At 35.9% G+C, this 23,612-nt stretch overlaps 1 protein-coding gene across 7 annotated transcripts in view; it reads right to left on the reverse strand.

Annotated features, from left to right (window-relative positions):
• The window catches only part of LOC137581917 (uncharacterized), a 37,306-nt gene extending 14,325 nt beyond the window's left edge, over positions 1-22,981 (reverse strand). For 5 of the 7 annotated variants that reach the window (XR_011033255.1, XR_011033254.1, XR_011033253.1 and 2 more), the window contains exons 1-5: positions 22,599-22,981; positions 15,290-16,075; positions 5,553-5,729; positions 1,655-2,129; positions 691-1,421 (exon numbers count right to left, since the gene is read on the reverse strand). Coding sequence is in view for 4 of the 7 variants with exons in the window: in XM_068296315.1 (XP_068152416.1) it covers positions 691-1,421; positions 1,655-2,129; positions 5,553-5,570 (1,224 nt within the window). In the remaining 3 variants the exon portion in view is untranslated. Of the gene's footprint in view, positions 1-690; positions 1,422-1,654; positions 2,130-5,552; positions 5,730-7,111; positions 7,128-15,289; positions 16,076-22,598 lie in introns of all 7 variants that reach the window. The other 2 variants (XM_068296316.1, XM_068296317.1) reach the window with 2 other exon arrangements.
• Between the last annotated feature and the right edge of the window lie 631 nt (positions 22,982-23,612).

Below are 23,612 nucleotides of genomic sequence, written 5' to 3' on the forward strand. Positions count from 1 at the left end.
GCGGCTGTCAGTTTAATTGGCAATAAGCCAAACGTGCAGCATTTCTAATGCGAGGGTTGCTCGAACTTATATAGTGTAGAGAAGATTTACTTCTTGTAATGTTTCATCAAAATTGGACAAGATTTACTTTCCATTAGATTTGTAATAAATTCTTCGCCAAGAAACTAAATAGTAATAAACTATGTTTTCCCTTTCATGTCATAAACAGATGAATCCACCTACGTTATAGGCGCCCATCTGCAGCTAACTAGACGTGATCTCTTTGCTCAATTAGCGCCGTGCACCAGAACAAAAAATACACAACCGACTACGGCCATAATATTAGTTCTAAGTGGTAATTCGGTGTCTGGCTTTTTACGAGTACGAGCCACTTTGGATTCGCTATTGACGTTGTACCTGCCATTCGACCAGTCGTCCGGGACGACCTTAATGTCTGTTTATAAATATTGCACGGCACTCCGCACTCGACATTCGGCAGTCGCCACTTTTTTTTTTTTTTGTTTGTGGCCTGAGTCTCTTTTGACATGATTCTGACATGGCCGCGGCTCAATAGCGGCAGCCAGCAATAAATTAGCGATTAGACCACATAGAGACCACAAACCAAACGTACTTATATGTAGATATGTTTGTATGTAGGTATGTATAGATATGTGAAATTTTCAAATATAATGATGCGGCTATGGTACGCACCTGGCACTGTTGCGGTCCGTGGCGTGTTGGTGAGGATAATTTGGGGCGATTCTTTTTCGGGGCCTCAACACTGACGATGCCAATGCCAGTTGTTGATGTGGTATTTGCGGATACTGACGATGCGGTTAGCCCGCCAATGCTGTTGCTATTGTTGCTGCTGTTGCTGCTGCTGCCAGGAACATGTCTACCATTGCTCTTAAAACTCAAACTATGTCCACCGCCGCTGCTGCTGTTGCTGTCGTTGCTGTTGCTGCTGCTGTTGCTGCCAATGCTAATGCTGCTGCCAACCGATGAGGCGTTGCTAAAGTTACTGCTATTGCTACAGTTGCTATTGTTATTATGCTGATTAAGTAAACTGGCTGCACTGCTGGTACTGCTATTGCTCATAATCTGTGCCAGAGTCGTGACATTTGTGGCCGTGTTGCTGCAACTGCTGCTGCGTATCAAACAGTTTTTAATATAGCTAGTATTGGTTTTGCCACTACTGCCGTTGCTGTTGCCGGTGCTGCTGCTGATGTTGCTATTGCTATTGCCAGTGGAATTCGTGTTGGTTGATGTGCTGACCGTTTGCACACTCCGTCTGGTAATGGTTATCTTGTTGGGATTACTTAAATGATTGCCATTGCTTGACTTTCCAAGACTATTGCTTAATGTTGCTCCTGTCACTGTATTATTGTTACTGCTACTGTTACTGCTGCTGGTGCTGTTAATATTGTTGTTGTTCTTGAGGGCTGTAATGAGTTGAAAGAAAATTGAATTGCCATTAGATTTCAGTTTACCAGAAATTATTAGATATGTTTGGCAATTCATCTTTCGTATACGCTAATGAAATTGAAACAATTTGCTGTATGATTGCGACCCTGGATAATAGATCTGTATGCCGTTGTTCTATTTAGACAAAGCATTTCTCAATGTGTGTACATATAGGCTATGCCTCTTGCATTTGGTTGGTTGGTCTACTTACAAGCTGTCTGTATGGTGCCCAAAACATCTGCCAACATTTCCGGATCCGGATAGCCAATGGTCAATGCATTCTCTAATGCCGACGTTGTCGTTGATGTTGCTGACGACGACGACGACGTGGCTGGCGCTGTGACGCCATTGGTTTGAGTTTGCTGACTGTTACTGCTGCTGCTAGGGGAAGATGATGCTGACGAGGATGATGATGATGATGACGTTGGCGCTGGCGCTGTTGATGATACTGCTGGTTGGGATGATGATGAAGATACTGTTGCTGTTGCAGCAGATGTTGATGTTGTTGCTGTTGCTGTTTTAGTTGTTGTACTACTGATGCTGTTGCTGCTGCTGCCACCAGTGCTGCTGTTTGCATCTCTTAGTTGCAATGTTACAGAAGCTTCAGTGCCCACGGAGGCGCTGCACATCAACACGCGCGGCGCACTGCTGAGACTCGTCAAAGGCAAATGTATGCTCTTTGGTACCTGCGGGCAAAATGTAAATGTAGAAACACTACTCAATGGATGACAATATACCAGACATGTGTACATATATATACGTATGTGTGTGTGAGAGGAAGAGAGCAAGACAAAGAGAGATAGATTCAAACGATTGCCAAAAGCAAGACAGCAGTAGCGGCTGTCAGGCGAGATTAGTTGAGATTATTGATAATTCACAGCAACTGTCGCCTAATGGACGACGTGTCGCATAATTAATTGAATTTAAATGCATTTCACTTTAAGACACAAGTTCCTTTCCCACCCCCTTTGTCCATTCTTCTCTGCGTCATGTAAGCACGGAAATTGAGTATACGACGTGTTGAACAACATTGAAGGTAAAAAGTGTCGCAGTAAATACATCAACAATTCATTTTTTTTTTTGGCACTGACTAACCCTTTGAATCAAATAATTATTCACCCCTCTGAATTGTCGCACCCCGCGCGGTTTATCTACAAGTAAATAAATTAAAATACAATAAAAAGCACCGAAAGACAAAAATAGATAAAAATGCAGCAATAACTCATGATGCACTAACGACTGTCAGTCATTTTTTTGAGGCATGCAGCGGCGGCTGCGGCGGCCATATCAATGTGAGGCAATAATTAAAATAACTCATAAACCGCAGCCAATGTCCAATTAATGTGGCCTGAAATTACCCGTAAATATATTTACATACATAAATATGCATTTATTTATATATTAACAATTTCCCAGCTTGGGCTCTATGTTGACCACAACGACAAAACACATTTAAATTGAAAACCAAATGAAGTCCAAGACATTGGGCATAAATTTTCTTGCTTTGGGCGCATAAAATTTTACGTTGAATAAATAAACAACACGATTTTTATTATTGTTTAAGTTCTATTTAAAAAAAAAAAACAACTAGCCCAACAGCAGACAAGAAAACAAAAAATAAGAAAGAAAACAAGAAAACAGCCAACGCTCTGTATAATGAACAAATTGGCATTAGGCAAAAATTTTGGAAATGGAGCCACAAGTGGCCAACTTAATGGCGGTGTACGCAAACTGCCTTATGTTATTATCTTAGCCAGAATTTGTTTATTTAAATTCATTTGTGCATTGGGGCTATGAAATATATATGGGCATATTCTACATATAAAATACTATATAGGCAAGTAAAGTAAATTAGATTTATCGATTCACATTTGTTTTGATAACCTTGTCGTTGGCTCAAAATGGTCTGAAATGGGATCGGAAGTGCCAAAGAATGGAATAATCCTATTGAGAAAACAAAAAGAGTACCTTTGTCTAAATTACATTCCAATTCAAATTAAAGCAAAGAGCACAAATGTTGTCCTATCAAATTTTACTTGAAAAACTGCAATCCATCTTAACAATCTCACTCACATCATTCTCGGTGGGCATATTTAATTGTTGCTCACATCAATTATTTTCACACTAAATCAAAGCGGGGATCATTAAATGATTATTTGTTGTGTCTGTATGGCGTTTGAGATTTATGTGTCCTAAATGATAACAAAAATAAAAAAACAACGAAAACTCTCGTCTCCATAGCACGCCAGGCTGTCGTTTCATTCATCACAGCGGGTCTACTGGTGCTCGTGGTGCTGGGTGGTGTAGGCTTCTTGATATATCCTGTTACGACATGGTGGATACACCAATTGCCTGCTGCCACTTTTACCTAGCGAGTTTTTTTCCGCTTTTTATGGATGCAGGCCGTCATGTGTATGTGTGTATCTGTGTATATTTTTACAGTATGATTCGTATGTCAATCAAATGTCAATGTCACTCCACAAAATATAAAAAAAGAGCAACCACCAAGCATAATAAATGAAAGAATGAAAACGGGAAAAGACCAAACTGCGAGTGAGTCTGACGAAGGAAAGAAAAAAAATATGAAGAGGTGCCTGTTTCATTGACGGCGGAAAAACCCAGAAAAAAACGAGTTTTTGTTAAGTTTATATGACGACGTTTCAATACCCTTTTAGAGAAATTGAAAATGAACATAGCTAATAGAGCAAAAGAAGGAATATAAAGAAGAGAATAAGGTGAATCCATTTTGAAAATGAATATACCCTTTGTATGGCAATGTATTAAGAATTTCTTTCATAAATTTGTACAACAGACTTTGAGTCTGAGATTGCCGATGATTGTTTATAAGTATGATATAATACATATTTATAAAATATATATATGTACATATTGCATATGAGTTTATGTATGTATGCCAATATTTAAATTGAAAACGCTAAAGTCCTGCCGAGGCGGCAATTTGTCATTGGTTTTCGGTCTTTTGCTTATTAGTAAAATGAGCCGAAACACATGTTTCATCAGGCAACGCCAATGGCAATGGCAGTGGGAAGGGCTATACGCTTGCCTTCGTCATCATCAATAACAGATTCATCATCTCTCCAAGTCTGCGCCTGGCAGCATATTTGTGTTTATTTGAAATTTTCAAGAAATATGGAAGAAAGAAATCTTGTTTATGAGGTAATATGCCTGAATATGCCTTTGAACTGCCTTTTTAAGTTATGGCATTTTGCGTAATGCTTTTCGCTTGTGTTTTACACACCTCGTATACGTAATATTTTGAGTAAAATACATTATTTGATTACTCTTCATTGTAATTAGTTTATGGCATTCAAATCATTATTTATACAGTTGGCATGGCCCGACATTAACAACAAACTAACCTAACCGAATAAATTGATTAAATACGTCGATTTGCTTAGTCATTTTTGGCTACTCTAACTAGGTTTCGTTCTCATTCAAAGAATGAGGTCAACTATAAGAAACATAACTGTTGCCAACTACTATTCATGCATTAAAAGTTATTGTATTAAGTAAACTTGAAGGAATTTAAAACTTATCTATAATTCACTCACAATTCTGCCTTTTAGTCATAAATGAGCTCTATGAATTAACTTTTAATTTCTATTTATTTATATATGTCAGTTTAGTTTAAAGTAGATCAACAGTAGTTTAGAATAAACTAGAAATAAGTTTATCATTACTTTAGGGACAACTAGTCGTATGAGTGATGTGACACTTTTAAACAGAGTTATGGATTGACAAGGACCACTTTCCATTCAAAATGGAGTTATTTTTTCAATGTAGTAGAGCCTATTTTATAAAATTTTTCCAAGAAACCCAATGATACAAATGGTTGGCGTTGTCAATGAATTGGCAAGAAACAAAATTCAGGAAAGATTCGTCAGGTTTGTTTGACACAATTCTAGTATGAATACTTCTCTGATTTATGTATGTATAAAATATCTTTTAAAAAAATTAAGGATCCTAGTTCTATATAGAATTGTATGGCTTCCATATGAAAGTACACCCAATACCCGATACATTAGGATCCAGTGTATCGTTTCCGCCATTATGCTGTTTGTGGTCGGTGAATTTGATCGCGTACTTACCGTATTTATGGCAGCCATCGTCGCAATTGACGCCGTTGATGATATCGTTGTCGTAGTAGTAGTTGTTGTTGTTGTTGTTGCTGTTGGTGCTTGTACTTATTATAGTTGTTGTAGTTGTAGTAGTTGTAGTTGTGGTGGTGGTGGTGGTTGTGATGATGGGGATATAAAATCAAAAATCTGCAAAAAGTTTGTTGTTTTTTGTATGATAGAACATATTCGAATTTTGTTTTTCTTTTAGTTTTTTGATTTTTATTTTCCATTCGGTTTTTTTTTTTTTTGGTGACAAAAGAAAAACGAATAGAATAGAATTGAGGAAAACCCAAAACAAACAAAAAGTTAAAATTTGATGCATAAAAATGTGCGCATAAAAACCGAAAGCAAGATAAATAAATACATTAGAAAGAACCGAAAAAAAAAAAAAAAACGAAACGAGAAGAGCACATGCATAGGGGACACACAACCGCACACAAGCACACATACACACACAGACAGTGTGAGAGTGTGTGATGGCACGGTCTGTGTCTGTGTCTGTGTGTGTGTGTGTGTGTGTGTATGTGTTAGATGTGAATAACGCAATCTCAAAGATACATAAAATAAAAGGAGACAGAAAAAAATGCAAGAATAATGAGAATTATACGCATAGCGCTGACTGCTGAGGGAATGCGGGCAGGTGATGGTGGTTAGTTTGGCTTTTGACTGGCTGAGTGATGGATTGATTGACTGATTGATTGACTGATTGATTGATTGAAGCATTTGTCCAGCTGAGCATTTGTTTATGTTTGAAGAAAAGAAAACATTAGCAAACCCCCAAAAAAAGTATACATATATGACATTGAAACAAGTGTTTTACATAGCATTTTCTTGTTTGCCTCTGTCACATTTTGTTGCCTCCAGAGCCACAGTTCATTTGATTGAGGAAACTTATGTATGTGTTCATAAACCAGTCAAAATAAACAATATATTTAGCAATTTCGGTTGTTTAAAAAATTCAATTTATATATTTCACATTTCGCGCAAACTTTGATTAAATTCAGTAATACAAATTTCAAATTTCCCATATATATTCGATTTATTTGACATTTTGAGCGAATATCTTTCTCTCTGGCGATTCTGCACTTCGTCTTCTAATCATCAACACCGTCATCTTGTTCTTCTTTAGACTCATGGCATATAGTTTACTATAACTGCATACATATATACCATATATACATAGTTATTTTTGGTACACAATAGTCTTTGTCTATCTGCTAGAATGCTTATTTTTGTTTTTAGTTATTTAATTACAATCTTCTATAGTTTTATTTTTAATTTAATTCATCTTTCCATACCCCACAATCACCCTCCCAATTCACCACACCTCTACTTACAAACACACATACACACACACACACGCACACAGACATGTACAGAAATTTGTGTTCGTTTGACAAAACATGCGCCAGAAATGCCGCAAAAAGCTTAGCGAAAAATTGGCAAAAATTTATAAATTACAAAAAAATTTTACTTTGTACACTCTTTTTTTTGTAAACGAATTTTTACAGGACACTAAAAAATCTTACCCATTGAGTTTTACACCTAAAAAGAATTTTATTTTATAAGTTCTCAGAAATTTTAATTTCTTTTCTTAATGAAAGGTTTTCTTTTCAACATTTAACCATAAAATCAATCTAAAAGGTTTAATTCTTATTCGCCACATTGTGTAACAAAGTTGAACAAATAATCGAATATCCCATCAAATTTCATAGAGTATATAAAAACTATTTGCGAAATCAAATGAGAAGCCAGCGACAGCATAAGCAAAAGGCGCAGTTGGCCAAGGGAACTTTTCAATTTCGGCGGGGCAAAGAGGAGATATACAGAGGGGGGAGCGCCACACGCTCGTACACATGTTCCCAGACATCAGACAGAGCGATTGCACCCAAAAAGAAAAACTTGAGAAAGAGGGAAAACTTGCAACAGGCAAAACAGATGCAAATGCGTAAGATGCTTTTGGATTTCAATTTCAATTTGAATTCGAATTTAGATTTCGGCTGGCAACTTCGATGGCCAAAACCAACGAGTATACGAGTTGGATTTTTAATTAAAAATATGTAAGCAATATGTGCGCAGAGTCACACAGTCGCAGTGAAACACTAGCACAGTGTGTCACACTGGGTCGCCGTCGGTCGAAGTCGTTGTCGTCGTCGTCGTCGTCGCGGTCGCCGTCGCCAGGGCGGTAGTAAGGCGCAAGGCAAGTGCGCGGAATGTTGTCGAGCGCGACGACAATTTGTTTAAGAAAATGTTTGGCAAGTCGCCCACTAAAACGCACTAATGAAGAAAGCCAAGGCGCGATATGGCCACACAAGCACCAACAATAACAGCAACAGCAACAACAACAACAACAACAATAGCACGAATAACAATATAAACTATAGAGAAAGGCAACAAAAACAACAGCAAGGGTGTTGGTCTCGGTCTATGGCATTCCATGATAAGATTTTTGTTTGTTTTATTTTAACAAATATTTATAATAGCCTGATTTTTATAATTATTAAATATATAGACTTTTTTGCTTAAGGCAAATAAAATAGGACATAAGAATGGGTTCTAAAACCTCTGAAGTATTAACAACAGATCTCGAGGTTCCTGAACAGAAAGTACAAATCATTTGTCAAGTGCTACTTTTCTGATTAATAGTAGACGGAGTAAAATAGTTCGTCAACGTTAATTAACTTAAATATACTTTATTAAGTAAGATCAACAAAAAACACTATTGGTTTGCCTCTCTAATGGGTTTCTATATATGTATGTATATTAAGATATTTATTATTATATTAAATTGAATGGATATATGTTGTATATGAATGTTTGTTTTGTTTGTTGCTTCTGCTATACGTTTATTCACACTTTATTAATTTAATTTCAATTATAAAGGGATGAAACACGCGCATTGCGTATACGCCGCATTGGCTGGCCATGTCATCAACATAATAATACGATAATAATAATAATATTAATAACAACAACATTATGAACGGATTTAGACATGAAAATTTTCAATGTTAGACCGCAAGACTAAAAATAAAAATACACTCGTACATACTCTAAAGATTGTGTGTAAAAATGCTCTAGAAAGAAAGATTGAAAGAAAACGGCAGGCCAAATAGGTGGGTGGTGGTGGAAATTGGTATGTCTTTCTAGCCCCACCCCCACCCCTTCTCTGTCTATGTTTCTCGTTCTGTGTCTCTCTCTCTCTCTCTCTCTCTCTCTATCTTTGTTCACATATCAAAATCCAATTAAAATCATTCGCGCTCATTGAAAATAAACAAAATAAAACAACGAAAGGCAAACGCTTTTGATAGACTTCTCCCAATATTATTGTTTTTCAGTTGTTGTTTTTCTTATTGATGGCTGATTGCTGATTATACTCACTAGTCATAGCATTAAAGGGTGTATTTAGACAATGGATAAAGAAACATATACAAAACTATAAAGAAAATCCGAGGAAGTAGACAATGTACCTCCAAATTTAATGATTCTTTTTTGAACAAAGTATCCAGAAAGTCGATCGATTCTTTTTGAATTGATTGTATTGAATGGTTTTCTCATCTCAGTGGACAACAATTTGCCTCCTCCCTATGCTCGTCTCTATTATTTTAAAATATAAGAAAGAAAAACGTTTGCTTTAGTGGCAATTAAACAGCTGCATGCTGATCGTCTGCTAATTGCCCCATGTGTGCGGCATGTTGGAGTGCCAACGTGTGAATGGGGATTTAGGGTGCTTTTGTCTGTGTGTGTGTGTGTATAGAGCAACCGATGCTGTGATTTACATTTCGATTTAATTATCGAACACTTTGCTTAATGAGAACGCGCCATACATAAACATTGCCTTGCAATATTTCCCTTGGAGTGCGCTTAGTTGAGTTTATATACAGTGTCGGCAAAAAGTAATAAGACATTGATTTTTCCTTCTTGAATTCTGGTTTATTTTGTTAATAATTTATTTACATTGAATCGGTCATTGCCTTAATATTATTTACTCCGCCGAATGAGACATCGTTGCAAAAAAGTTAGTTAAAAAAGAAGCGATCACGACAACCGAAAGCCTCATTAGGTATAAATGTCTCCTTTTGTGAGACGATTTTCCATATATCCATATATCCATTTTTTTTTGGTCGCCACTGTATGTGCTGACTTTTATTTATAATTTTTATTGCACCCATAATGTTTAAATGGCTTTTGAGAGTTGCATTTACTGTTCTTCAATGCCCTGCTTAAAATTGGGTTAATAGTCTCCTGATTTTGAAGTGTAAGAGGATTGAATTTTTATTGATTACTCAAAGATTTAAATTTATAGAAATTCTCATACTTTAAGTTCCCATGGCAATTAAATTTGTGTACTTTATTCTTATCCTTCTCTATCAGTTGTTATCCTTCTCTATAGTTTTATATGTATCTTCTGCTGTTCTCTTTAGCTGACCGTTTGTTTCCGTTTGAAGTTTTGATTTCCTATTTCTAATTTATTTCCTTTCTTGTGTCCTTAGCGACACATTTTTTCGCTTTCTCTCTCTTCTTTGATTTCACTTTTCTTCCGTTTGCTACGTTCATTTGTTCATCGGTAATGTATTGATTTCTCTAAAGAAAATGTACCAATTCGAAATCAAAGAGCCAAGAATAAAAAACTCGACGAGCATCTACTAACAAGACTTTATTATATATAAAATCGGTATAGAGTATTAACCAGTCGAGCTGGAATTTCAAAATAACTGATTACATTCCTTAGAGGTTATACAAATTTTTACATTTAAGCTAAACCCTTTAAATATTTGCTCATGCTGAGAGGCATCTGTTGTTGGTGTTGCTGGTGTTATGGGCTAAATGATTGATGTTAGGCCAAAATTAAATATCTGTGCCTAACACCAACCCACAGACATTATTCATTCATGGGCATACATACATACATATGTATGTATATGAACAAAATGTATCTAAATAGGGTAAAGTGTGTACGATATAAGTAAATGAGTTTTTGATGCATCACCTCCAAATGGAAATACTCGTAATTTTGTGTGTTTGTGTGGCCCTGGATAATGAGAATACTTCGGGGAGTCATTATGTCATCAACTATTTAGCGTTAAAAGTAAATCTAAATAGGATTTAAATAAACAAATTATACTTATATCATTAAGTATATGAAAATAAGCCATTAACATCTCTGTAATGGGCATAAAAAGCATCAGTTTATATATGAATCTTGATGAGTAATTGGATAAAAATCTAATCTAATGATAATTTAGAGCACACATGCGCATACATACATATATTTGTATGTATGCACCTGTTCGATTTGCATTTAAAATTTCCAATTTGGCTTAGGGGACCTTAACAATGTGTGAAAATATATTTGTTGTTTAATATCTAAATATAAATGTTATGCTGCAGCACACAATAAAATTTAATCACATTTTGATGACAATTTATTTGAAGAATGTTTTGTATCTGGCAGATACACATACACGCACACACACACACCCATACTATAAATAAGCATATAGTCTGCTGGCACAGTAAGTGAAAATTAATTTTATTTTGAAAGGCGACATTTTGATGTGGACAACAATGCAATCAAATTGAATAGGGTGCATGAGGGGTAAAGAAAATATATATATATAAAAAAAATAACGAGAAATATATAGAATGAAATCAAATAAAATTAGTCACACTTACCGTCAGGCAACATGAAGGCGAAAAGCCTAACAATAGAAAAACTGCAGACAAGAAGTTGACTAATGCACTCAATTAATAATATGGCGAGATGGCCAAAAGGGTAGGGGCGTGGCATGTTGATTCTGATTTTGATACCAATTCTTGGACATGTCTGGCATGCCAAACGATCATCATCGTCATCATCATCATCTTCTCAGTGATAATAATGACTGAAAGGCAACATAAAAATGCACAAAACGCCAGCCATAAATCACAAACGAAGAGATGTTCGAGGAAAGTGAAGCAAATAAAATATGTTAATTAAATAAAGATGTGCACACACCCATTGGCATCCATGCTGCTGGGGCAATGGACATTCGCAGTTAGATATATATTTGTATGTATGTACATATATATCAGCAAAGTGCAAAATGCAGACGCCAAAAAACTGTGACGCCGGCCAGCCAAGCGAAATCTTGGACACGCCTTGTGAGAGACGGACAGCACGAAGGCAACTACTAACACAAAAGCGAACAACGACAATGCGACAATGTGACAATACGACAATGGCTGCACTTTTTCAAAAACGAAAAATTAACAAAAAAAACACACACACACACAGACACACAAACACAAAAATGAAAAGATCCCAAAAACGACGCCAACAACCAAATTCGACCATAGAAATCATATGCATTATTCACCACAAGAAATGTCGAAATGAATCGCCAAGTTTTGCAATACGAAGCATTACATGTGCTCATCATTAGGTACAACTATGCAGAAGGTACAGTCTGACAATGAGGCACAACCAGAGCCAAAGTCAGATGAGGAGTCAACAGACGCAGCAGCAGCAGCAGCAGGGGGCAAGAGAATGTGCACGCACACACAGAGATACTGTAGATACATACATACTTTGGCACAATCATCCACGTTTCATCTATTGTTCGGTGACTACCAGGTTCCTTCATCTTATTTGGTTGGCATATAAGTTCCACTTCAAAAAACATAAAATACGTGCAAGTATATTTTTAGCAATCCGCGGCGTTTGATTTACGATTTCATTAAATCAGCCTAATGGATGAAGAGCAGAGCTAAACGATGATCAAGCGAGTCTGCGCTCGCCATAATGCTCATACTCATACTCATACTCATACTTATACTCATACGCCGTGTTGGCCGCTTTATCAACAACAGAACAGAAACGACCACCTGTCGTTGTCTTGTATGAGCGCAACAGCCCAAAGGAACACACAACAGCCGCCAATTATGTGTTTCAACAATGTTGCATACACCTCATGGGAGTTTCTTAAAGTCTGCAGCTGATTTAATTATCGGACCACATACACACAAACACACACACACAGAAACAGACAAAGCAAATTTTAATAGAATTTACCAACAATTGAGTGCTTTTTCCAGGCTTCATTGAACAGGAATCGAATCTATTCAGTTTAAATCGCATTACAGGCTCAAATTTGCCAATTATCTGGCCCTTTGAAAATTCGTAAAGTAGAGAACAATGCTGATTTGGGCATAGAAACTATGAGAGTGGGCACTTTTGAGAGCTTATTGGAAATATATTGTATCATTATATGACTAAACTAGACATTAACCAGTCACAAAAAAATATTAACCAAACTTATTTATTGTGCTCGCAATGAAATATTTAGAATCTGTCAAAGTATTTATAAATTGGAGTAACTTTTTCTCTCTCCTTTTGGAAACTTCCTCCGCTGTCTGTAATTGAAGAGACAGATCTAAGATTATAAACTATATATGGATAAGGATAGCTCCTAATTTCATTCTTAGATATCTTAAGTAACCATACATTCCTTATTTTTCAAGTATGTAAAGGGTATAAAGTCTTCGAAATGTGTGGTTGTTTTTTATTGTTTTCATTTTTATATACCTATTAACCAATTTCAATTCCAAATTTGTCACTTGGCGGTCGTTTATTACTTTCTTCGTTTCGTTTTTGGAATTTTTTTTATGGTCTCTCGCCCTCAGCTGGCATAAATATTTGAAATGATGTTCCCGGCACACGTGCCACATTTGACGAAAATACATTTTTTTTTTTGGTTTGGTTATTTTTTTTTTCTGTTGCCTCACATCCACGTCTAGAAATTAATAGTTCATCAAGCGGGCCAAATGCTGACAGATAAACGACGGGCACCGCCCGTCAAGGAGAAGCGGAGATGGCATAGCGCAACACACAGACACTAATGGAAGTCCGCATTGCCATTCCTGTATGTGTGTGTGTCTCCACACGGGCAGGAGGCACCCCTACTTACCCCCTTTGCTCAGCATCTAAGACTTTTCTAAAGATATATTTTTGTATTTCCCTGTTCTTGTAGCTTTTCTTCTTTTTTTTTTTTTTTTTTTGTTGTCTTTAGTTGTTTGTTTGTTTGCTTGTTTGTTGTCTTCCGCAATGCCAGACATGAATAATTACATTTCTAGCATAACTTGACTTTCACTTTATCAGCAATAGATCAATGCGGCAGCCCAAAAAAAAAAAAAAGAAAAAGAAAAAATGGAAAAAATACACATACAATGTGAAAAGAGTGAACATGCCGATCTGAAGAACAAATCTTTTTTTGGCGCGATGAAAGTATTACCGCATACGTAATAGACGGAAAAAGACGGCCACGTAAATGACAAATAAAATAATAAATAAGAAATTCCTTGTGGTATTTTTTTTTTTTGTCTCTACGGTGACGTCAATTGTCCATTATTTGGCTTTAGTCATAAATCTGACTGGCAGGCACTGGTCAGTCAGGCACTCGACGAGTGAACCGTGAATTAAAGGGATTTCATTGAAATTACAGGCAAAACGAAACAGAGCAAACAAAAAGTTTAAAACGAGACACTTGAAATTGTTTCAATTTTTCATTAAGACGACTTAAACCAGGCTTGAGACTTTATTTGAATAGACTTTAAAAAGTCGATTCTTAAGAAATTCGTTAAGAAGAAATTGATAAAGAATGGTGGGAGAAGTCTGTTTACCAATTCGTTTTGTATTGGCTTATTAAAAACCAATTTTTATGTGATTCCTATCAATTTGCTCATAAATTTCTTCAAGTCTTCTATGGGCAAATGTTTTCATTTCAAATTTATCTCAATAAAATTGTTCATTTTGTTGCAGAAATGTTGTTTCAATAAAGCATTACAATAGCAATTGATTTGGTAAAATAAATCCATAAGTAAGTATACACAAAAAATTGTGTGGGAAGTCTGATATTATTTGTGTCTAACTAAATACAATAAAAATATTTCAATGGAAGACTAAATGTTGTCGGAAATATGCCACTGGCACGCCTTGACGATGGTGGTGACAACAATGAGAATAACGTCATTGAACTTTGAACACGGATTGCTTTCATTTCACATTTTCATTTACCCATCCCGTCCCCCCCTTTGCCCAGGTATTAATGCCATTGAGTTGACCAGCTGAAGAGATTGATATTTGTTTGCTGTGGCAGCACGTTTATGCCGCGTGAATGTTTCACAAACACAATGCTCAGTGTCTAACATAATGCTTACTTGTACGCCTGTACATACTATACCTATGTGTATATTATATATGAGTATGTGGGTGTCAATGTGAATATGTAGAAGTGTGTGGTATGTGTAAGTGTGTGCGTGTGTGTGTGTGACTGCGAGTGTTAGCACATATCCTAATGCTTGTTAATACCAGCCATAAATAAATTGCTTATACACACGCTCATACCAAAGTCATCATCATCATCAACATAATCATCATCTCATCAACATCAACATCATTTCATCTCATCACATCACATCACATATCATCTCATAGCATAATTGTCTTAAATTACGCTAACTTATTTGTTAACATTTTTATATTGTTAGTATTGAAAAAGACAAGTATAACAAAGGAAAATATAATCTATACAATTTATACTCTTTCAAAAGAACAACAAAAAAATGAAAGGAAAACGAAATGTAAAAAGAAACGTATAGAGTTTTGCATATTGGCATTGGGTTTTATTTCTTGCTTTTTTTTTTTGTGGTAATAATCCTTGACTCACCTTTCAGTCTGGGGCTGCATTTGTCGGTTAGCTCCGTGTAGTTTGGCCCACGGTGCGTATGATGAATTTTTCGTGTTTCTTGCTTGATGTTGATTGTCGTTGTCGTTGCCGTCGCTGCTGCTGCTGCTGTTGCTGTTGCTGGTGTTGATGTTGCTGGTGATGTTGCTCTGTATGTAGGAGGCTGGGCTGATTCTCTCTAATCTGCGGCAATGGCTTTTTATGTGCTTTCTATATGTTTGTGGGGGGCATATATGCTGATATATATATAGTAGAATGTATATATGCTCGCTGACTGTGACATTGAATTGCTTTTCCTTTTCCACTAATGCTGCTGCTTCTGCTGGTTGGTGGTGGCGCTGCTGCTGCTTTTCACTTCGTTTTTCTTTATTTGCTTTCTATGTTTTATTTCACACGCGCGCACACAGAAGGTGGATCATTTTTGTTTCACACATTTCCCATCAAGACACACACACGCACTCACATATACATACGTACATGCATACATATGTATGTATGTATGTACATCATATGCACATACAAATCACGATTTGGTTTTTTTCGTTTCTTTATCTTTTTATTTTATCTTGCTGTTGTTGTTGTTTTTTTTTATTGTTTAAGTTTTGATTTAAAATCTAAAAGTGTTTCATATTATTCTTTATCATAGAATTTTAGTTATTATTTTATTTAAATTAAAAAGTTTTCATTTTGAATTTGTCAATTTTTGTAATGTGTATAGAGGACGGCTTGACATACATTTTCTTTTTCTATTTTGGCTACATCTAGAAACTGAGAAAATTAAAACAAATATTTAGTATTAAATGGTAACCTTTTCGGAATGGCTATGTCCTTTTCCTGATGTCCTCCATTAATCCACTAAAGATCTTGCGATACTAAAGCAAGTAAAGGGAAGGATATGTTTATGCTACCATCGAGAAGATTATAATCTTATTTGGAGTGTGTTGTTTTTTTTTTTTGCTGTCCCCTCCCAATCTTGGGAGCAGCACTTTAGTTAGCCTTGGCCTAAAGTGTTTTGAAGTCCACATTTCGACTGTATTTCCATATTTTTTGTTGTTTTGTTGTTTAATGTTGTAAAATTATATTGACTTTGTCTTTGTGTTTATGTAATTGCTCTGCTTCATTAAACAGTTTATGAATTTTCGCTTCTTCTTCCGCCCCATATTCCCCTGTAGACATCTTTATCTCTATTTTACTCGCTGTCTGTCTCGATTCTCTTTCAACTTCAGTGCATTCTTGGTTATTACAAAATAAAACACATTTTTTCTTTCATACTTGGCTAACAACTTTTGTGCCAGCTGCAATAACAAGAAACAAGAAAGCCAAAAAAAAAAAAAACGACGAAAAATAATAGAAGAATAGGGGAAAAAAAACCTAGGATGGCTTCAGGCGAGCGAGCATCTAAGACAAAACAGAAAAAAAAAAGCTTTTAGGAACTGTGGGCCCTACTTGGGAAATTACTTAAGTTTTCAATGCGTTTTAGTCAATTTGACTTTGGGTCGTTGTTGCTGACTTCTTTTTTGTTGCTACTGCTGTATTTGGTGTTGTTGTTGCTCTTGTTTTGACCGAATTGGCGCATTAAGCGCAAAAAAGTTGATTGTGGGTTGTGGCTGTGCCTCACCCTAACTGAACCCAAAAGGGCAGCCCCTCCACCCCATCAGTTTGCCACAACCATTCTAAACAGCCATTTCCCAGTAGTAGGTTGAAGGGATCCCTTAACTGTTTGCCATGTTGTTGTTGTTCCTACTGTGTGTGTGTGTTTTTTTATCCTTATCGCTGTGCTTATATTAAATAAGAGCACATAAAGAGAAGTCAAAATAAATCGATAAATTCTACATAGATACAGAGATACATACATATAAATGTATATAATATGTATACATCTGTGTTTGTGTGAGTGTGTGTGTATACAACAGCATCGGCAGCAATAAACGGCCTACAGGATGAAATGTTTTTGCGTTTTGCCTCCTTCAATCGTCCTTTCAGCAATCCTCATGGGCCAAGCATCCTCCCATTCATACGCAGGCCGAATACGAATACGAATGCCCGAGCCTTACTCGTTCGCAATGTGTATGTGTGTGTGTGTGTATTTGTTAGTCGTTTATTCGCCTGCCTGACTGTCTGCCAGTTCGTTTTCGGTTGCTTTTGTCTTCTCGTCCTTATACATATACATATATATACATTTATATATATATGTATACACACATATATAAATGTATTTGTTTGTATGTATCGGCTGCTGTTGTTCTGTACTCCACATTTCGCTTCGTTTACTTCAAGCCAGGTACATACATATGTACATCCATACAAACAGTAATACATTCACATAAACGCACACAGACTTTCACAGTTAAACTCACATCTTCCACAGTTTTCTTGGGGAAAAATCAATTAAAATTTAACTCACGTTTCCCTCCTTCCCTTCCTGGCAAACGCATCCTAGCCATGGCATAAAAATATACACAATACCTTTATTTTCGTCTCTTATTTCGTCTCGTTTCGTCCCTCCCGATCGAGGCCAACACATTTAATTTGTCTAATTTGAATTTTAATTAAAAACTTTTACAGGTTCAATAACTTGTCAAAATAAATGAAAAAAGCAGAAAAGGAAACTCCCCCCTCAAAAAACGCAAAACGAAAATTAAAATTCTGAATTTTTATTCTTGTCTCTTAGTTTCCATTTAACAGCTGTCTACGTTTTTTTTTTTGCGAAATTAAATTGGTAAATAAAAAAAATGAAAAGAGGGAAACATGAGCCACACATATTAAATTGTCAAGATAAATCACGGTTAAACATGCGTACTTAAACAGGCTTAACTACACTGAGAGAAACAGAAGAAAGAAACAGATAAACATATTTAAATTGTGGTAAAATTTGAGTCCAATCTCTTATGTTTATGGGTAAATTTCAATCCATTCTTAAAAACATGAAACAAATCAATGTCATTTATATTATTTTATTTAGTAAAATTCTTTTTGATTTCTTGTTATCTTTCCTTACTTAGCCTTTAAATTGTTTACTCATTTGTTTACTTCCCACTCATACAATCTAAACAGAGACACACACACACACACACACATTCAAGGAAATGTATACAAGTTTTGAAAACGTTTTCAAACTACACACGATTCCCTCAAAACTCATAAACTGCACTCTCAAATGCCATCAATGTGGAAGAGAGTATAAGTGTGTATCAATGTGTATGTGTGTGTATGCAATTAATGCCAACTAATTACGCCTACACAGAGAGAAAAAGACTTTATCGTTTCCCCAATAGCCAAATGAATGACAATTATTAAAGTATTTATTAAGAATTGATTTCATTGCAGGCCAAGTCGTTTATTACTAACACACAACAAAATTTCAATATAAAGATTCTGCAATGCCTTGAATTTTCTTGCTTTATATGAATTTTGTATATTTTTTTACCTAGCATGTGTTTTTGAGATGGAACTTTTAGCAACAATAGGCAAAATGTTGAAAATGGCAATAATGCTTGATTGATTGAAAACCAATTTAAATTGAAAATACATATACAATGAAGCACATCCCAAAATGAACTCACACACATTTACACACCCATACATACATATGTACATACATACATATATGTATTTATTTGTATAAGCCATAAAATATTACTGCCTTTGTGTGTTTTGCCCCCCATTTGGCTTTTACAACGCCAACAATGTAAATAAACAAAATGCAATTTTTGCACATCACTTTGCCAATATTTATCACACACATACACACACACAAACATGAGCACAAACTAGGAAATATGCATATAATTTCCATATCTTTTAGATTTGTCTCATTCAATAACAAAAATTTGTTCTTCTTTCCCGCCAGAAAAGTGAAATGAATAATTTATTATGTTTACTTTTGATTAATTTGATAAACCATTTATTAAATAAAAGTCCCTGTTCACCATAAAATAAAAAATGCAACTAAACGAATTGTTTGTATGTACAACGCGCACAACTGTACACGTCAAATGTCCTGGATAAACAAGCAACCTGTTCGCTCCATTTGACGGGAAGTGCACTTGAAGTTTTCATCCCAGATGCAACAACCACAGCGTTAAACAACAACAACAACAACAACAGCTCTTCAGCTCTTCATTAATGTTGCTATGGTGATCTCTCCTGGGGCAAAAATGGATAAAAGGGAGCACATTTAACTCACATCGACAGAAGAAGATGAATTCTCTCTCTCTGTCTCTCTCTTCTGCGCACTAAAGTAGACTATATTATTAAATCTGAGCCAACTATTTTTAGAACTCGGCTTAACGAGCTGCAATCGACTAAAATACATAGAGTAAACCGAAAAAAAAGAACTGCAAGTAGGCATTGAGGAATTCATATGGCATTCAACTTAACTTTTGGTCGGTTTGTCATTGCTTAAGTGGCATTAAATGGGTGAAGGTCAGTCCAGCAGCAGCAGCAGCAACAGCAGAAGCCAGGGCTGCAGTGGGTGGTCTGACACATGGGTGCAGGTCCTTTAAGGGGTGTAAACGAAAAAGTGTTAACTAATTTACGGTATTTGTCAACAATTACAGTTATTCATTAATATAACTTTAATGAATAAACAAGAATTCCAGATTGTTGTGATTTTTCGTAATATGTTTTCATATACATACATAACAAAAACAACAATAAGTATTAGCCATTTCACTCCACCCAAACTATAGTTAGGCCAGCAATGGTCATGTTTACCCAAAACTTAAATACACAAACACAAAACACCAAATGCTTTCATAATTTCTAACACACACATACACACTTACATATATTTCTATATGTATCGGCATATATACACACACAGGATATATGTATGTATGTATATCCTAAATATATATATATATATATATAAATCTTCAGCTGGCGCCATTTCACTCCTTTTCGAAGGACGGGGAAGGCTATAAAAACCCCCCACTAACAACAACAACCGTCTGCTGGCAACCTTCTTCAGTAACATCAATGTTTTGCTTCTTGTCGTTTGCTCTGCCATCTTCTTCTCTACCACCCATACCCGCTTTCCCCTACCCCATACGACTCCCCCATCTGTACAGCATCCTTCCAATTACTCACACATTCAACGAGCACTCATTTAAACGAAGCACCCAACGCTTACAGCACAACGTCAAAGTTAACTCGCTGAAGCGTTCGCGTTTTGCTATGTAGCTAAAGAAGGATTCGTGGATGGGAAAGGAGCGAGTGCGAATGCGAGAGCAATCGTTCGCTCGTGCGTTCGTTCTGCCAGTTCGTGCATACTCGTAATATTGGGCATCCTTTGCCTGCCATACAATGCTGCTTGGATGCTGCACAGTGGCACAAAGTTAGTATCGTTTCGAATTTCAATCACATACACACACTCACAAACTATTTCAAATAAGGACAGAGAGACCAATGATCCTTAATAGAAAATTCTTTTATTTATAGCTCAGTATGTAGGTTATTCTTGTCTATTATTATTATTACTTTCAAATTACTACAAATTCAAATTTTTAAACCATATAAACTATGCATTGAATGTGAAGTAATTAATATAATTTTTGTAAGCCTGAATGTGGCCTTTCATTGTTTCATCCGGTGTTTCAGAACAATTCACCAACATAAACAATTCGAAAATGAACAGGTTACCAAGTTTTCTTAACAAAATTGACCACTGTAAGCCATCAATACATACATAAGTAGGTAGTTGCATACATACATATATATTGGCACATTTGTTAGTACATTGTAACAAGTCAACATTTTTCTTTCGAATGTTGTTACAACATTGACACAATGTGCAATCGTCCTTTCGTTCCTTTTTGCCTTTTATTTTGTGTCCTTTTTGTTTTTTGCTCCCTCTACGTGTGTACGTGTGTATGTGGGCTACTATGTTAAAAGTTTGTTTCTCCATACAGAATGGCCACACCCCCCACTCTATATTTTTTTTTTCTGTTGCCCCCGCTCCCTTGCCAAGCACAACCGACGGCGGAAAGACGCCAGCAGCAAGTTGTTTGTGTCCGTGTATCTCTGTGTGTGTGTGTGTAGTGGGTGTAACTGTATGTTGGCAAAGTTTTTTGGCAACTTTTTTTGGTTTGCTTCTTTTTTTTTTGTTATTTAATTGTTTCTGCTGTCGTTGAGTCTTGTGTTTAACTTTTGAGTTGTCGCTGAAGCCCATGAAACTCTCTTTTATTGTTGTTCCTTTCTGTTGTAGTTGTTGTTGTTGCTGTTGTTGTTGCTGTTGTTGTTGCTGGTGTAGTTGATAACTTTCGTTGAATGCTGTCAATAAAGCCAATTGAAAGTTGTAAAATTGTTGAAAGCTTCATTTATACCGTTATGAGCTTTAAATTGCCCAAAAATTTAAGAAACTAACGCCAAAGATGTAAATATATTTGTGCCTGCGTGTGTGTGTGTGTGTGTGTCTCAACACACACAACTCTATGACACACATACAAAGAGACAGAGAGCATCTAGCACATTTGTCAAACGTAAAACTATGTTGGGGATGTCGCTTTTTGCCAGCCAGCTGGGCGTCCAACTTTCCCACAGATGCCATGCCATACCATCCATGTATCCATGTTTGTATGTAGGTGTGTGTGTGTGTCTATATGTGTGGATGCTTGTATCTGTATACGCAAAGTCACATAATCCCAGCACATACACAGACACACTGAGCCTCACTTACACAGGGATACGAAACACAGTTAGCAATTTACTGTATTGTATTATGTATGAATTTTTTTTTTCTGTTCTGTCATTGTGTGAGTTTGTAGGTGCGGGTGTGTATTTGTGTATGTGTGTGTGTGTGTGCTTGGATGCTGTATTTTTCTATTTTCTATCCTTTTAATACTTTTATTCTGAGCTTTCCTACATCTTAAAAGGCAGCCCAATTGGTAGAAAAGGAGTTAACTTATCCCACATATAGACATATAGAATGTCTGTCTATATATGTATGTATGTATTTAAGTTGGTTCTTTAATGCATGTGCAATTTACAGTTATACACACACACACCCTCAAGCAGTCGTGAATTAAACTTTAAATATAAGAGCAAATTAGTTGAATTTTCCCTCAAGGAGTTTCAATGTGGCAACAAATTTCAAACAAAAATCAATGGAAAAGTAACGGATTTTTTCAACACAATTTCTGCATTTTTCTTTTCTATGCGCTTTTCTTTTCATTTCTCACACAAGCACTTTTCATTTTTACACAATTTCTTGTTGGATTTTTATACAATTTCTGTGTAGTTTTAATTGTGATTTTTTTTTCGTTTTTTTGGGACACACGACGTTTGATACCTTTTGTTTTATTTGACAAAATTATTAAAATTTCATTATATATACATATATATTATGTAGATATACATACATATATAGGTTTATATATTTATATACACGCGTATTTTATTTGATTTGATTTATGTATACATATACGCATAGAATTTAACGATAAAAGTTTTTCTTTTTGGCCAGCTTTTCTATTTTCCTTGACGTTGTTTTCGTTTGGTTTTGGTGGCTTTTGTCTATTTGTTGTAGTTATATTTTGTTTTATTTTTATTATTTTGTATTACGGTTTTTCGTTTCTTTTTATTTTGTTGTATTTTGTTTTTTTGGTAGTGTAGAAAAAAATTAAAAACGCGTCGTTGGTATAAAAATGTTCTTTAGCTTAGGCGATTTTAACGTTTTGCATGCGAACCAACAACTATTTTGGCCAAATGCTCGCTGGCTGGCCAGAAGCTCTCTGAAAAACGAACGACACAGAGATGCCGAGATGCTCCCTACTACCAGCGAGATGTCCACGAAGAAGAAGATGATGATGATGTTGTTGTTGTTGAGAGCAGAAGAGATGCTGCTGTCTTTACTTTCCTATGGCATTTCACATGCGCTGAAAAGAGACAAAATAAGCTCCAAAGAGACCACGAGAGAGAAAGTATGTGTGTGTGTGTGAGCATGTTGGGGGACTTATTGAGCGCCAATATTTTTGGCTCCTTACCTTTTGTTTTGATGCCGACGCCTGCGCCATGGCATCACTTACACGCTCTTACAATATGTATGTATGTACATATTGTATGTATAAAGGTAAGGGCACTGCCAGCTGTCGGTTACATAAAGTTGCCATTCTCACAAAATGTTTGTTTGCGCGGGACATTTGAAAATCGAACACTGTCTGGTATAATTAGCATTTATGATTTAAGTGGAAGTCTACGACTACAGCATATTTATGTTTCAACGTTTGTATATAGACAATAAAATATCAATATCACGTGAACAATTCTCGTGCTGTACTAAAAACAGGCAAGCGGATGCGCAGGC

Source organism: Drosophila tropicalis, unplaced genomic scaffold, assembly GCF_018151085.1.
Source record: "Drosophila tropicalis isolate 14030-0801.00 unplaced genomic scaffold, ASM1815108v1 contig_859, whole genome shotgun sequence".
Taxonomy (NCBI): domain Eukaryota; kingdom Metazoa; phylum Arthropoda; class Insecta; order Diptera; family Drosophilidae; genus Drosophila; species Drosophila tropicalis.